Source organism: Serinus canaria, chromosome 2, assembly GCF_022539315.1.
Source record: "Serinus canaria isolate serCan28SL12 chromosome 2, serCan2020, whole genome shotgun sequence".
NCBI classification, from domain to species: Eukaryota; Metazoa; Chordata; class Aves; order Passeriformes; family Fringillidae; genus Serinus; species Serinus canaria.
Genome location: NC_066315.1, coordinates 68,327,930 through 68,341,908, shown reverse-complemented (window position 1 = coordinate 68,341,908; position 13,979 = coordinate 68,327,930). Strand labels below are relative to the sequence as shown.

Here is a 13,979-nt window from a genome sequence, read left to right as displayed (position 1 = left end):
TGAGTTGAGTTCCTTGGTGCTTAGGTGCACATGACCACTGATAACTCTGCTATTCTTGTTCTTCTCTGGGAAGAGACAAAGCAAACCTACAGTTTAGGATGCCTGTGCAAGAGCTGCCATTCCAAATGTGCTGTGTTGTGTCTTCAGTTTGTTTGTGGATCTTTTTAGTTTTTGGTAAATTTAAGGAATTGCATCTCTGGGCATTTTTTGTGATTGGGTGTGTTTGGAGGTTTTTTTTCCTCCAATATGTTTGACAGTGATTGTCCAAGATATTGATTAAATAAATTACTGCAGTGTTCAAGTGCCATTCAGCTCTTGCTTGAGCATATGTTCATGAGAATATGTAAACGATAGACAATAGCTCTAGTTTCCTCTTTAGAATTGTATAGCAGAGATTATAATAAAATCAACGGAATAAAATATAGATTGGAGCTTTCTCTAGTAACAAAGTAAAAATATACTGAATTTATGGCCATAACCTTTTGTAATGATGTGCAGTAGCTTATTTGAAGAGCTGTGTGCAGGCTTGGGACTAAGCCTTTAATATGCTTCCTCAAGGGGAAAAGAATTTCATACATGAAATAAAACTTGCCAGTATGTTTCCAGTTACCAGCAGACATCCCAGGTTATAAGCTTGGATTGGTGCTAGAGCTTTTGGCAAAGGTGAAGTTGTTTCTCAAAGGAACTGAATTTTTTCCTTAGAAGTTGGGGTTTGTAGAAGTTCCAGAGCCTCTGCTGCTGTAGTTCTGTTGGCACAGCTTCCTGACATAGTCACAACTTGTTAATGAAAGTTTTTCTGCCACTGAGTCTAGACCAGTTATCTGGCAGTCATGAACCAAGCTGGTGAAAGTATCTTATCTGTGCCCACACTAGGAGCTTTTCCAGTAGAACTTTGATGTTTTCATGACTCCTAAACAGATATATCACTCTCAGCACAGTTGCACTTGAGTTATGTCAGACCCTCTTTCCAAATTTTGGGCTTCCATTATGATTTTATTTTCAAATACTAATTCAAAATACCTAAACTTTTTGGCCATGAGAAGAAATGGGTAGGGTAGCTGTTCTATTCTCCAGTAAAGAAGTGGAGCAATAAGTGATCCACACCCCAACAAAAGGAAGCTGCTGAAGGTGCGCTGTGCTTCAAGGAGATTCAACACTGTCTACCAGCACAATAAAATAGTGAGGCTCTGGTGAAGCCTACTAGTATGTAATGTGCTATTGGGCAGCTATTTTTGCCTAACTCATGAATTCCTGTTGTGTGTAGGCAACATTCTGTAGCAAAGTTGATAGAAAAAGTGCTATTTCATGCAACATTTTTCTGCATTTCCACAGCGTTACATAGGCTGATATCATACTCTTAAATGTATCACTTATACAAGACCTGAGTTTGTACATAAAAAAACTCCAACTCAACAAACATGTCCTTTTAAGGTGTTTTGGGGGCTTTGGTGATTTGTTTTGGGTTTTTTTCAAAAAATATATGATTTCTTTGTTCAAGTGTTCCAAAGCAGACTGTAGTTTCTGAAGTGAAATACAAGTCTCTTATCACTTTTGTGCTGATACCGTGTTTTGTTAAACCACTGTAATCATGATGGTTTCAATGGAGAACATAGATAATTATTGAAGAGTATTTCACAAGGTTTTCTTTATTTTCTGGGTTAATGACTACATCTGCCTCTGTTCAGCTTTCTCTTTACCCCCTTTCACCCACAGCAGAGCAAAAGTTATCTGTTGCCAACGTTTCATTTGAAACTTTTCTAATGTCTTGGTTACTTTCACGTTACCTTACATTTTAGAATGGTTTGAAGACAGAAGACTGTCTGAATGGATTTTGAGGTGCCTTAGATACCCCCACAAGGGGAACTATTTTGTAGATACTGTCATAGCGCTGGCACCTTGTAAGCATACAAGAGGAAGAAAGAGCTTTTATGTGTACAGATTGTGTACACGTATTTGGACTAGGGCTTAAATTTTTTTATTTTTACACAATAGGATTTATATATTTTGTATAGTCACTTGTATAATACAGTGCAGCAGCAAACTGGTAGTACGTTCTTGTTATTTTTAAAATTGTTAATGTTGCTTTTTTCCATCCCCTCTCCCCCTTTTAGCTTGGCGATACAAAGCTCCTCAGCAAGTTGTATTTGTTGAAAAGTTGACAAAACTTGTTGTAAGTCAGCTGCCCAACTTCTGGAAGCTCTGGGTTTCCTATGTGAATGGAAGCTTATTCAGTGAGGTATGGATTCTTCTATATAAAGGACTTATAAGTAACAAAGGTCTGTAATGATTGCACTTGAAGTATTATATTTCACTGGTAGAAGTAACAACTTATTTTAGTAAGAGATTTTTCTTTTTAAAAGAATGCAAGCATACAGTGGAATTACCTTAAATTCTGATTTTGTGTGTGTCTGTGTCTGTGTTCCAGTTGCTGGACTCAATAATATCTGAGTACTTTCACCTCTTACTCATAGCTGGCCCTTCACTGGTGATCTGAAAAAATAACACATTTCATGAAGGGTAGAGATATGTAAAAGGCAGAGTCATACAGAAAAAATATTGCTTCCTTTCTTTGGAAAAGGAGTACTCATTTCTTGAGTTTTAAGTCTTTGGAAGTGAGGTTAGGTTCAAGAGCAGAGTTGCAAAATAACCAAGGCACTGAGCAGAATTCACAGACACATTATAGGGAGTCTAGTCTGGAAGGTTAGTCAGCTGCAACTACCTGTGCTAGTACTCCTTCCTGCTCAGAGGATCTGATTTTTCCAAATCATCCTGATAATGCAAGAAGAAGGGGAAAAACAAAAGTAATGATTTATGACACATGCTGTTTTTATATGCATATTCTTAACAGATTTTGAAAGGGTACCTCTCAAAATTCATTTTTTATAAACTAATTAATTAGTGGTACGCTATGTTCTGCTGTGTTTAAATTCTGAAGTCATAACATCTATCTACTATTCCTTGCAGCTTTAGTAGGAAAAACAAAAGCCTTTGAAAAAGAACATTAGGAAGCTTATGTTCTTATTTTCCAAAGAATTAATTTATCTATCTATTGCTACTGTTTATAAATTAATATACTATTTTCATGGGAGGATGCTAATAGATACTATAGCACTTTATATATTGAACACAATGTAGAGAGTATTATAGGTTCAGTGAAATAGATGCTATGTGTGATCCTCATTTTACATGATAAAAAGCAAAAGAAAGAAATGACATTTACACTTAATGTTCAGTGAAGGGAGTAAAACCAAGAATAAACCTTAGTACTGTTGACTTTCACAAAAATAATTTATTTCATAAGGGAAATATCAACCTTTCTTTTTGACACCAGTACTGTTGAAAATTAAACTTTACAAATTCACCTGTTAAGTTTACTGTGGGTTTTTTTTCTGTGTACAATGAAATAGAAAGCAGTTTCTAGAGAAACAAAGACTTGAACTGTAAGCAAGGTTAAGAAGTCCTGCTCATGAACATGACTGCAAGTGGAAAACATAGTGATCTTCTGTCTTGCCTGAACAAAACATTGTTTCAATGTATTAAAAAAACAGAAGAGGTAGTTTTGTTGTTAGTCTGTAAGGCACATATGCTCTTCTATGTCTGGGCCTAATTCTGAACTTCTGCGAAATTAATCCCCATACATTCGTTTTCTTCTGCTCCTTTGGTCCTTACAGAAGCCCCAGAAGTTATTGGGGAGATAGGGAGGAATCCATTCTTCCTGTGTGCTCTGCATGCCACAGTCAATTGAGCATGAGAGCAAGGAGGGAATAGCATAAGCTGGAAGACTTCTAGAGCACCTTAGAATATCTGTCATCACAGTGCATCTGTGACTGAAGACTGAAAGTTTGTGTTTTGCTGTCAGAAACAGTACAAATTTTAATTGTCCACAAAGAAAATTCTTTTACCATGTTGCATGGTATATATCATCATTCAGGAAGCAAGGCAATTGCTAATATTTTTTTAAGAAAGATCCTATAAAAAATTGTGTACAGGGTTATTTCAGTTAGCTTATTTAAGTATTCAAGACATTTAAAAAATGTAGAGAGACAATCTCCACATATACATTTCAAGATGTATTTTATGTCGTTCAGTTTGTAGGGTTTTGGCAGGGAGGGGGTTCTTTTTAGCTCTGAAAGATTAGCTGTATGCCTTAAAATATTGTCAGTTAAGATGTGTGTGGTATTTCAACAGTTTGAAAAGTTGAGTTCTTTGAATCACTCTAGGTGAAGTTACAAATGTGAGTAGTAACCGTTGATTTTACCACAAGATAGTTTTGGTCTGTCTGTGCAGGAAAGGTTTAAGATTGGTCTTCAGCAAAACCACTGAAAAAAAAAAAATTGTATCAAGGATCTATGAATTACTCTGTTTTATCCAGCTGTAAACCAGTGTGAATTTCAAGTTGCTATCTGAAGTTTCAAGGAATACAACTTATTTTCTTTTTAATGCTTTAGAAGAGAGAAGTGGGAGTTGAATGCAATAATTTGAAGGTTGTTCTCCTTGTCCGAAATGGTATAATTCAGAGCTCTGGCGTACAAGAGTTTTATAGCTATGTATTTTCCAAAACTCTTAAGCAGTTTGATTTTTCTCTAAATTTTGCTCACTTCAAATTATTTATTTTATTTCAAAAAATCTTAAATGCTTTGACTAAAGAAGGATTTTGAAAAACTCAGCATTTCAAACGAATCATTTGAAAGTGAACTGATTGTCTTTGAGGACACTTCTGTCATGTTATTGCACTTCTTGTCCAGTAGATGTTGCTGTACAAACATAAAATAGGAGATTTTCTGAGTATAAAATTCGACATCTGCGTTTCACCTAGGATTTGAAATAACTTTTTCAATGTAATTTACTGTACTGAGATCTCAGTACTCTTCACAGAAGGGTAGAACTACAAACAGGAAGACTATAGTCAAATCATGTTTTTCTGCAACTGTAACTGTCTCATGCAAAGTGTACTCATGTTCCTGTGTCCTCAAACAACTGACAATAAAGGTGCTGCTTATTTTGCAGTCTCTTTTATAATTAGTTGAACTGTTTAAAGAGCATTGTAACAAAATACTGTTCCTAAACCAAACAAAAACCCTGCAACCCTCCCCCTCACATCATGAATTTCCAAATTGCCTTCCTTCCAAAATTTGTCTCCCACTTCACATTGATGTCTTTCTCTAGTCAGCTTCCATGCCAAAAAAATACAATTTCTTCCTGTAAACTTGTTGGACAAATTGACTATATATGTTTTAGGTCTCACTAACACTGCAGTGAGAAAACTTTAACCTCAGGAAGTTTGTACTGTTTGAGCTACTCTTATGCTTGCCTCTGACTGTCTTAAGCACATATTTTTCCTCAGAGTTAAACATAAGGGTACTAATCTACAGTAAGTTGAGTTTATTGAGATATATATATATATATGTAGTCTTTGCTTACTGAAATGCCCTGAGTTCATTTTTATAATTACATCATAAACTCATCGTTTTCACTTCTTCACTTTGAAACCCCCTTTTTCAGAATTATTTTAACAGTGGTTATAAGATACTTACACTTTTCAATTTTCTCATTTTCACAAGACTGCTGAAAAATCTGGCCAAATGGAAAGATCTAAGAAAAATGCTAGACAAAGACAAAATGATTTCAAGGTAAGTAGTTGGGGGAGATGTGGTAGGGAGAACCCTAATTTCTTTCATTTGTTCTTCATGGCAAGATACTTTAGTGTCACATTGAAAAATAAGACTTCCTAAATAATTTGTGTACCGTCATACCTCCTTTCCCTCCCTTCTCTGCCATATGGAGCCCCTGTAAATCTAACGTTTCTGCCTGTTGTATATAGCAGGTACATGGCTGCTTAAGCATCTTAGTAGAGATTTTTCATTGATTTTTCTTCCTCTTCTTCTGATGCAGAAAATGATTCAGGAAGTTATGCATTCTCTGGTAAAACTTATACGTGGAGCCTTGCTTCCATTCAGCCTCAGAGAAGGAGAATTAAGACAGTATGGTGGCTGGGAGATGAAATCTGAACTTTCTGGCCAGTGGCTAACACATGTTATCCAGACTGTAAGGTAAATGCATCTCTGGACCCATAAAATCATTCTGTTAATGGAATATGTGTGCTTTAAGACAAAATGTTTTGTTCATAGTGTTAAATATCCTGAATTTTGAGAATGCTAACATTTTCAAAAATGGGATTGCAAAAGAAATTGCTTATGTCAGATTTAGGATTCTGTGTCCGTAATTATCAATGTCTCATGGTATAGTCTTATTACATAATAATATATTCATTTTTTCCCTTAGCATCTTATGAAAAAGTTGAACAAAATATTTGCCTGACACAGCATAGAGCATAGGCACTCAGTGAACGAAACATGATTTAATTCTTTTGGGTATAAAGCAGTTATTTGCAGCATTTGCTAAACGTCTTCCTGTCTTTGCCAAAATGGGTGAAAATATCATGTTTTTAACTGTAGTTATTCTTAGATCACAATTTACTATTACTGTTGTTTAATGGAAGGTGATATTCCTGCTTATAATGTAATTCAGCTTATATTTTTTTTTATAAAATATATGTTTTTATAAAACTAATGATGTACATTTCATTAATTGCAAAATGACCCACTAATTTACAAAATTTGCTTGCATTTGTCTGTGGGGCCTACAAGAATTGTCATTACCTTTTGAAAAGGAACTGCTCCTTTTGAGTAATACCTGGGTATGATACTGTACTTTTTATCTTGAGTTTTCAAAGCATGTAACAGGCAAAGCACAGATGAAGAAAAGAAAGGGGTATAATCATGTATAGATATTCTTAGTGCAGATGGGGTGATACACACCTGTTGTCAAGTCTGTTTGACACTTTCTGTCACTCTGTTGTCACTTAAATTATCTGTACTCTAACCACTTAGAAAAATATTTCCATGTGAAGTTTGTTATTCTGGCTGACTTTTTTGGAATGCTTTCAATTTAAGAAGGAACTGACTTGATGAAAAGATATAAAGGCACACCAGTGTTGCCCTTTTATGAGAAGCAAGCCATGAGTTTCCCTCAAATTATAAAATTCTAGACTTTAGCACTTGCACATCTGTAATAATGGCTTGGAAATGTAAGCAATGATTCTCTAAAGTTTAGCTGTGCTCCTGCCATCTGAGATAAGATCCAGGCTGAGGCTACAGACTACATGAAGACTCCTTTTCAGAGAATCTCCTCTTGCTTTCCGGGCACTACCCTTGTAATGAACAACTGAACTGAGAGCTGGGGAAATCCTCTCTCCCTCCTACTCCTTTTCCCACCTTGTTTTCTTAGTGATGGCACTTGAGCAAAGTGGGCTAGACTTTACTGCAAAGTGATCAAATGTAGAGAATAAAAGGGGCATCTGGAAAAGAGGAATGGAACATGTCATCATAGAGTGTCGATCATTTGTGACCAGGTCAGAAGCTTGTGCAAGTGCTGCAAGTAGGTTAATTTTCTAGCCCACACACTTTAACAGTCTGACTAAATTCTTGTGACTCACTAGTGATGAAGGTGGGCAGTTCCCAAGAGGAGTCTACACATTGCCTAAGACCTTTATTTGTTGCAAAGTTATGTAATAGCTTAAGCTTTATTTTCACAGTTCATAACTAAAAGTCATTTTGAAGCACGTGATAGAATTTTACTCTTTTCTGTCGTCTCACAAATGATTTACTGTTTTCTGCTTGTATTTAAGAGTGATAGAACTCACAGCTTTAGATAACAAGGAGTTGTCGTTACATCTGTGTGATCTTAATTTTTCTGCTCCTTTGTATGTCTCACACAGCTGATATCACACATACATATTTGTGTGTATCACACAGGTGGTAGCACAATCTTTCTCTTACCCCATCCTGTCATTGCCCAGTATGAATAGGTTCCAGAGAATAAATTTGAGCTATGCAATCAAGTGAGCCATTGCTTATAAGATTTTTGTCTTAGTATAAAGGTATGAAAGGTATGTATTTGTTAGGGTGTATTATAAGAGAAAAAGGATGATCTTAGGGATGTGAGAGCTGTGTGCTCAGGGGAATCAACTCTAAAATACAGGGCTTCTGTGCAGTCTAAAATAACTTAAATTTCTCACAGATGGGTATTTACATTCTGTTTCCTGGCTGGCTGAGATAGTACAGATTTTTCTAATCTACTAATTCAGTAGTTGTGCTGGGTGGAGAGCAGCCTCCTTAATGGTGGGAGTTGGTGGTTTGTTCCCAATACCAGGGGTATGGAACTGGAGCCTACAGGTGGATGACTGGAAATGTTCCACCTGTTAGCTTTGTGCCTTCCTATTCCTCCACTTTGGCACATTACTTGTACTTTCCTCATTATTAGCAGTAGGGCAGATGGCAGTGGCTGCCTTTGAATTGTCCTTGCTTACATATCCTGGAGTTGGATAAAAGCAACTCTGTGTCCCTAAGTCTGAGTGCAGCTGCAGCTTTTTAGTTGAAAGCTAAAATGCTAATTCTTGCAAGTAGTTGCTGTGTTACTATTTCTAAAGGAAGAAAACCAGAAATTAATGTCTCCATTCTCACCTGTAGTAGCAGTGTTTTGTGCCTGGTTAGAGTTGGAAGCAAAACAGTGAATTAATTTACTCTGCCCATGGTGTATTTTGGTTCCTTGAACATGTATATTTTATCAATCTGATGCACAGCTGCATCACCGTTTCTGGCAGCTTAATCATGGTTACTGTTTTCATGCAAGTAAAAAAATATCTCAGAAACCCAGTTGTGGATATTGTATTTGACCTAGGCATTCATCTAAAAACAAACAAAAAAAAATTTGCTTCTGCTCCAAAAGGATTATTCTTGCATCATAGGATAGGACATCAAGCAGGAAAGTGTTAAAATATGGTAGAAAAAAGGTGGCATGTTGCTGTGATGACATTATGGTCATCTTAGAGAAAAATAAATCGGCATTTACAATCTTCTTATTTAAATAAATAATAATCTTCTCAGAATGGGATAATTCGTTTTCAAAGATAGACTGAGAATGGAGCTGTTGTATTTATATATGCAGAAAATGTCTGAAAAATTCAATGTAGTCATATCAGCTTAAAAAACCTTCAGATTTACACTTCCACCTAACTTTATTTCTTTTTTAGGCTTAGTTCTGAGTCTCTTACTGCACTTGAGATACCCAATGACATGCTTCAGATTATCCAGGATCTTATTCTGGACCTTCGTGTACGTTGCATTATCGTGACCTTACAACACACAGCTGAAGGTAATAGAAGGCTGCAGGTCCCCTTGCTCGCTGTCATTCTTTGTGCCCCTAATGAGGCCAAACCATGGTCTGACTGTGTTTGTTACAGATGTTGTAGTGGCAGTGCATTCATCTGATTCTGTAATCTCTCGCAAGGGTTACTCAAATACTTCTTTTTTCTGCCAGAAATAAGTAATGAGTATTTTCTTCCCTCAGTGTAATAAATAAGAGTAGGTTAGACTTGTTTCTTTTGGGTTGAGACAGTTCTACAATGCAAATGATTTATTTCAGGATGCAGCTTTTCCATGTTGGAAATAGAGTTTATTTTCTTTCTTGAGGTTTTCTGTAACATGAAGAATTAAATAAGCAGTGTCCCACTCCCAAGGACAAAAAGAAAACTCAAAAAAACAATCCACAGCCCTTTATATTAGTTATGTGGTTTCCAGGGCTTTTTACTAACATTGTAATCCCCAGGGTTTCTTGCTGTGTTCACAACTTTTGCCATAAATGTCTGGATTGTGAAGACCAGTACCATTCTCTAAATCTAATGTGACTCTATACCATCAGAGGCCATTCTTCTTGCTGTCTTGTATTAAACTCTGAAACTTAAATTTCAATGAAGTAGATCTCCTAGAAATAAATGTCTCTCCTAAAATCGGGGCAGATTGATCTACTATTCTCTTAGCAGGGTCATGGGATTTTTTTCCAAAAGACTACTTACCCTCAATGTTAAAAAAAAATTATGGCTTTTTAATATTGCAATTTAGTCACTTTTAATCTTTGGCATATGATTCTATGTAGGCTAAGAGTTTTACTCTAGGCTTAAGTATGCCAAGCATAGGTGGCTATATCAAGCAAGTTTTTAAAACTTTGGTGACAAAAAATCATTAGATATCTATGGTTTATTTGTTACAATATTGATATGAATTGCATTCTTGGCTCTTGTTTTAGTAAATCCCATTTCAAAATTAACTCTTTTTTTCTGCATTAATATCAAGTGTGCTAGATGAATAAGTTTATACATTGTCTTGTCTTCTTAAAACTCTGTCTAGTATTGTCACTATTTCAGATTTCACATAAAGTATGAGAAAGTCTCTTTTGCTTTTCAGCCCTTAGCACAATTGAGTTCAACTGTTTTTCCTTAATGGTGTAAGAGATTTTTTTCCTTTTAATTGTGACATGAGGATGATTTTTTGGACTGACTTCTTCTGTCTGGGAGCTGTGAGGGAGTCCTCAGATGTCCTGCTGTTTCAAAGGAAGGAAGTATTTCGCTCTCAATCATTTTCTTGACAGTCCTCAGCTTATCCAATCTCTGAGCTACCTACCTACCTTCTCCACCACAGTGCAGAGAGCTCAAATATGTGGCCAATAATGAAAAAAAATCTGTTGTTTTACTGCTTTTACCTACTTGTTGCACCAAGGCAATAGCCCAGTTCTTTGTTCGCATGCAGAGTTTTTGCTCCGCATGTTCTGATCGTTGGCCACACAGAGTAGGAAAAATTCTTGTGATAGTCTGCACCTTAGTTATTAATACAAACAGTTCATACTTTTCTTTCTTGAATAAAAAGAGAACAAACCCCTAGGGATGCTGGTATGTGTTATTGGCAGAATAATGTGACTCTCTTTTGTCTAGCCATAACAGCAGCTTTCCTGAGCCGCTGCTTCCATCCCCTATTGGTGAAGCAGTTCTGTGTGCTGGATGTAGCATCAAGCTGGAGGAAAGATGCCTTCTTGTATCATGACTCTCATTCTGTACTGTTGCATTGCGTACCTTATCTGTGGGCCCCTTCTTTTTATTCTTTGCTTACTAAAGAAAATTGTACTTCTGGAATGTATGTAAGATAGTGGGGATTTTTTTCTGCATATGACCAGGTTAATTGGGCCCTTGAAAAAACTCTTATTATTGGGAACGAGTGAAAGTACATGTAATGGATATTCTTATGGAGCTGTATAAGTGTATCTCAGAAGGAGCAATATGTAAGTCAAAAAGGCTCCTCCTTGACTTGAATTTCACCTCTCTAATAACTCTGAAATATGAGTAAAGTGCTGATACAAACTTCAGTCTCATCTCTTGCTGCATGTTGTAAGCTGGTAAAGGCATTCAGATGTAGTTAAAATATTCAGATATAGTTAAAATATTCATTAGAGCACTTTAGCTTTTCAAATACAATAAACCTGCCCACGCACAGGAGTTTTTTTGTTGTCTTCTGATAAACACCATGTACACACACTGGCCCTGAGAGGTAGTCTGTGTTCTTTCCCTCCTGTATGCGGTCACTGGTCATAGAGGTCATGAAAGACAAATTATGTGAATGCCAGACTAGACAGGGAGTTTACATGAATGTATTTGACTGGAATTTGATGAGCAGTGAAATATGAGAAAGAAATTTGGTGGGTTTTATATTTGTATCAGCTAACAGAATGCAAAAGTGAGCAGCTACAACAACATGTAAAGGCTGACCAGTGCAATCTAAACCCTAAGAAGAATATCAATTGAATTAAGCAGGAAAGTGGACAGAGTCATTATTCCACACAATCCCTTAATGCCTTTTATCCTCACTGAGCCTATACTTGTGTGAGAGTTGCAGAGTAAGACATTATAACTAAGCTTCTTAATTTAGCTACAGAAAGCACTAAGATTTTGAAGATAACTTTTTGCATGCATTGGTTATCCTCTTTTCTTGGATTTTTAGAAGAGATGGTAATTCACTGAAATTTTGTTCATTTAAAAGGGAGTTTCGTGATATGCAGGCACTTCTGATGAGCAATTTCTGTGTGGGAAAACTGTATGTCAAAGCCCCGCAAACTGCACGGAGTTCATCTTTGTTCTGTTTGCACTTCAATTAAGCCCAAAACACAGTGATGATGCATGATGCACACCATCCATAGAAGAATTGTGTATTTATGGTGCATAAGTTTTGGATTCACATCTCAATAAATAGTTATACAGTAAGCCTGTATAAGTTAACACTTTCTGGGTAGTGTGAGAGAGTGCTTTTTGCATATTTGTTCATGTACTTTTGAAGAAAATCTAGCACCATGGATCCTTGACCCTGAGTGGGGACCCTGTGCCTCTTTTGTAGTTCTGAATATTAATTATATGCTGTCCTTTCTGTCCTTGCTGCAATGTTAGGCAGTTTTCCTTTCATTTTAAATTAAGAGCTGGAGTGTTACAGGCTAGAGCCTTGGATTCTTAGTTGGAGTATTTTATACTGTGATTAAAAATTTACGAAACAAAAGCAAACCCAAAGCCTTTGCAATATTCCTTTCATTCTAAGCTTTCCAGTAAACGATGTGCCTCATACAATTCCTGCCATGTATCATAGATGCGCTTCTGTGTGTGGTGTCAGCAGCACACCATGTGTGAGTTCCATTCTTAGTCATTTGAGAGTACTGAAGGCTTTGAAGCTTGTAGTGCTGTTTGCTTGTATGCCTAGTCATTGCAGTTCCAGTGTCTGTGGTTTCTTTTCAAGTTCAAGGAGTTTTTAATAATTAAAATTTATACCTTCTCTCCCCACCTGCCCATCCCGTGTTTCCCCTATTATTCTGTCCTACAGATATAAAGAGATTAGCTGAAAAGGAGGACTGGGTTGTTGACAATGAAGGTTTGACATCATTGGTGGGTATACTTGGTGTCTTGTAGGCACTTTCATTGCTGGATTTTTTTTCTTTCTTTTGCATGTGTAATGAAACTGATTTCTGCATTCTCCAAAATTTAAATTACTTTGGAATTTATCTGTGTGTGAATAGTGGTGTCTGTAGTTTTATTAAAATATGAAAATATGGGACACTAATTTTTTTTTTTAATTGTTTGAATGGTTACCTCTTTGAATGGTTTACTGGAGTAAAAAGTCACACTTGAGGTCACAAGTTCAGTTCACATCAAAATGCTTCATAACTTAGTAGGCACACTACCATGGAATTGGTCTGTAGCTGAATAAATAGGTCACTTATATGTTATAGTGAGAAATTAAACTGAAAAGCAACTAATTTAGGATATTGCCTACATGCAAACAACCAATGACTTGAAACCAAATTCAGATAAATTAGTGAGACGCTTTCTGGAAATAAACAGTAATGAGTAATGCCTAAAACACAGCAAGCGTGTTGTAGGTGTGACTTAAATACAATCTGCGAAAGCAGAAAAGGCCTGTGGGAGGGACAGTTCCTTTGTGTATGTTATCTGAGGGAATGCTCCACAGACTTTTTTAGTTCTTCTTATTTGCTTCTATAAATATGTGTTTGAAGTTGAGTAGGAGGACATCAAGCAGTCACAATATGCATACTGTAGGAAGGAGTGTTGTTGTCGATTGTAGTACTATAAGCAGATTTACAGCTTCTGGTCTTGATTTCAATTGCTGCTGCTATGGGCAAGTCCCTTAACTTTTCTGTATGAAGGCAGGGGGAAGGTTCTTTCACAGAAGTGTTGTTTCTTTATTCTTGTTCTGTAGCTTAACCCATCTTTATTAAAGAACTGCTGAAGTAATTTTTGTGCTTTGTAATCACCCATTCATTCCTTGTATACTGTACTTCACTAGATACCTTTTGAGGCCATGGTTGAAACATGCCAAATTTTAATGGTGGAAGCTGACTGTGTTTTGTCATAGAGAGACTGTGTACCTACTCAAGTATAGTTCATCAGGGTAATATTAGAGCAAAGGTTAACCAGTGTAAAAAAGGACCAGGCAGTCTCTTTGGGGACATTTTAGGCTTGAGGTAGAAACTGTATTTTAAGTTTGTAGGAAAGGTTGAAGAGCTCTCTAGCATTTATATTCCAGGTAAAAGAT

The 13,979-nt window shown here is 36.4% G+C and overlaps 1 protein-coding gene across 4 annotated transcripts in view; it reads left to right on the top strand.

Moving 5' to 3' along the window:
* EXOC2 (exocyst complex component 2) overlaps positions 1-13,979 on the top strand; it is a 491,144-nt gene that overhangs the window by 431,058 nt on the left and 46,107 nt on the right. For all 4 annotated transcript variants that reach the window (XM_050970538.1, XM_018926318.3, XM_050970537.1 and 1 more), the window contains 5 exons: positions 2,112-2,236; positions 5,562-5,630; positions 5,893-6,050; positions 9,092-9,213; positions 12,750-12,811. In XM_050970538.1, the coding sequence (XP_050826495.1) occupies positions 2,112-2,236; positions 5,562-5,630; positions 5,893-6,050; positions 9,092-9,213; positions 12,750-12,811 (536 nt within the window). The remainder of the gene's footprint in view (positions 1-2,111; positions 2,237-5,561; positions 5,631-5,892; positions 6,051-9,091; positions 9,214-12,749; positions 12,812-13,979) is intronic.